Below are 3,066 nucleotides of genomic sequence, written 5' to 3'. Positions count from 1 at the left end.
ATGAGCATCACAGATATTCTAAGCCCTTCTGATATTGCTGCTGCTCTGCGGGACTGCCAAGGTGAGGAACAAATTCTAATCATCTGTTATTTTGAGATGTGGCAAATTTAATGCAAGCCCAAAGGAATACTGAGAAGGTGCCTACTGGAAACCAAATTGTGCTGTCTCTTTACCTAGTTACTCTTGTGTATTTGTTCATGAGTATTTGGTATTGCCAATAGTTTGAGTTTGTAACTTACAATCATATAATGTTTTTGATGCTTAGGAAGGTATGGCATAGTATGATAACAACCATTCTTTGACAGCCTTTACCTGCCTTTCATATTTAGAACAATTAAAATATATCAAAGAAATACCCTCAGACCATTCTGGAACAGTGAACACAGTGGTCGGGGGTTAATTTATTTATTAATTTATTTTCAGCTCCAGATTCCTTTAGTCCCAAAAAATTCTTTCAGATCAGTGGGATGTCTAAAAAGAGTAGTAGTCAACTCAAGGAGATCTTCCGGATCCTCGACAATGATCAAAGTGGCTTTATTGAGGAAGATGAGCTCAAGTAAGGATTTTCTGTATTGCCTTAAACACTAGTAAGTGACTATCATAAATTAAGACTTTTATTTTCAAAACTGTCTTGTATAGGATAGCAGAGGTTATGCTAAATGCATGATCAAACCTTCAGTAGACTGTACATGGTGTAAAATGGTGTATTATATAATAAAAATAATAATTTATATAAATCAAATTATTAAGTAACTGCTTTAATGCCCAGTACAGCAAAAACATACTGATAAGACTACATTTTGATAATGGGCAGAATCAAACATACTTATAAAGCAGATATATATAATAAAGATTTAGTTTGTCAAACAAAGCAACCTTTGGAGGACTTGGCTACTGGAGTAAATAATTTCTTTATGGAGAGCTGCTTGATTATGCAGCCAGACTAAGAGCATATTATTCTGTGAAAATCATAATCAGCATTGCTTCCTTCTAGGTATTTTCTTCAGAGGTTTGAATGTGGAGCCAGGGTGTTGACCACTTCAGAAACTAAGACCCTCTTGGCAGCTGCAGATCATGATGGGGATGGTAAAATTGGGGCTGAAGGTATTAACTTATTTATAAACACACTAAGCATAAACACAAAGTGACCGTAGCCTGTTTCTCCTTCCCCTTTGTTGTATAAAGCAGCACTAGCAATATACAAGTGTAAAACCCAGAACAAAAGAACAAGCCCTATCAGACAAGATTGTCACATTTGTCATCTGATTTACAGTAGTATCTCCCAACAGAATTCCACTAGTAGCAGTGAAATCATACCCAATATGCAAGGTTTGAGCTGTATGTATTTTAACATTTATTTTGCATAATACGGAAAAGAGAATGATAAAGTACATTATCCTGGGCAAGACAACCCTCAAGAGGCTTTGTGCATGTGTTGTTTGCATGTTATCTCCAGTGATGGGTTAAAGAATCTGACAGGAAGCAGTGGTTCTTTTAGGATGCATCCTATTGCACCAACTCCATAGAAATGCCAGAATGATTTAATGGCTGCTCAGTGCAGCAGAAACCTCCTGATTTCCTGATTCAATACTTCCATGTCCTGTTTGGGCAGGAAGCCGGCATATGAGTGTACACATGCAAAAAAAGCTTGGACACGGTGACAACTTCTCTGAGAAGCAAGCTGTAGGGAAGAGCATGAAAGTGCCTTAGGGAAAGGTATAAAGGGAATGTGCTGCTGTGCAGATTCCCTAGATTGCTGTGTGAGGTGGGGACTGAACTTTTCTGTTTCTTTAGAAGGTATTACATTCAGTTCCTTAGGGGGCTACCGATATACTGATATAATTCTCCAGGGATGGGACTGAGCAGATACTATAGCTCACATAAACCAAAATATTAGAAAATCTTCTAAAATGCAACATTATAGTGCTAGAATGTCACACTTGAACTACTTGAAACTCCACATTTTTGGCTTTTCATTATTTTCTAAATCAACACTTCTCAACTGCTGAAGCACTACAGACAGCTAAATAAAACACAGAGCCAATCTTAATTCTTTTACCTAAATCCTTATTTTTTTTCTTTCACAAAGTCCTTTCTAGCCATACCATTATTCTTGCGCAAGATCACTCTTGAGTATGCTAAAACAACCATAAGTCTTATAAATGTATAAAACTATCTTATAATAGCAAAGCATGACTTTTCCACCTATTGTTTAGAGCAATGTCTTTCTTTTACATACATTTCTTCCCCTTTGTTCATGTTGGCCATTTGCTTTCAGTTCATTCCTATTCTAAATCTCTTAAGAAAACACTAATCTTTTATTTCCAATTCTCTTAAATTACTATTTCTACCTTTTTTTTTTCAGAATTCCAGGAACTGGTGCAGTCTTAGAGGTGCAAAAGTAACAATCAAGGCAGAATTGGGATCAATCTGAAAGAATTCCAAAATTTTGGAAATCAGAAATCCCTTATTTATTTATTTGACAGTGTCTGTTAATGTTCATTGCTTTAGCAACATATTGAAACACTGCTTAAAGAATTTTTTCATTGTGTGGACCATTTACAATGTTCTAAACTCTAATTCAGCAGATATTTCCCTTAAAAATATCCAATAAAAATTAGTCATACAGTGTAACACGTGTCTATTTTTCTGATGACTAAGCTGAAATGTGTGAATTCTTAAACTAAAAGTGTTAATCTCTCAAGCATCTTGATCTTACTAGAGCTTCATATGGCTCATCTTTTGAAATCAGTGGTAGTTCTGCCTACAAAAATCTAGCTTGATCAAGCCTGAAGTTCTCAAATACTCAGCTCTCACTCAAAGTCCAAGGATTCAGCTATAGCAGAGAGGTAGATGAAGACAAAAATCTCACCGACTTTCAAGTGAAAGGCAGTCATAGGTTTTGCTTTAGAAATAATTTCCAAACAAGCCTAACGAAGCTTCAAACTCATCATTACATTAACCAGATCATTACATTAATTAAGAGAACAAGAAAATAAGAGCTCTAAGTTCTCCTGCAGAAAACAAATTTTAAAAGAAAACCTGCATGTGCTTAAGGTTTCAGAT

The 3,066-nt window shown here is 35.6% G+C and overlaps 1 protein-coding gene across 1 annotated transcript; it reads left to right on the top strand.

The window, feature by feature from the left end:
- On the top strand, positions 1 to 2,391 carry LOC104575878 (parvalbumin, thymic CPV3). Its single transcript, XM_010223227.2, has 4 exons — positions 1 to 61; positions 424 to 556; positions 995 to 1,104; positions 2,366 to 2,391. The coding sequence occupies exons 1-4, from the start codon at positions 1 to 3 to the stop codon at positions 2,389 to 2,391; spliced, it is 330 nt and encodes a 109-aa protein (XP_010221529.1).
- The last annotated feature ends 675 nt before the right edge of the window (positions 2,392 to 3,066 follow it).

The sequence above is a fragment of the Tinamus guttatus genome, unplaced genomic scaffold, assembly GCF_059628265.1.
Source record: "Tinamus guttatus ecotype Peru unplaced genomic scaffold, ASM5962826v1 Tinamus_guttatus_pri_ptg000330l, whole genome shotgun sequence".
Lineage (NCBI taxonomy): Eukaryota > Metazoa > Chordata > Aves > Tinamiformes > Tinamidae > Tinamus > Tinamus guttatus.
The sequence above is the reverse complement of the archived record's forward strand: the minus strand, read 5'-3'. Positions and strand labels throughout refer to the sequence as shown.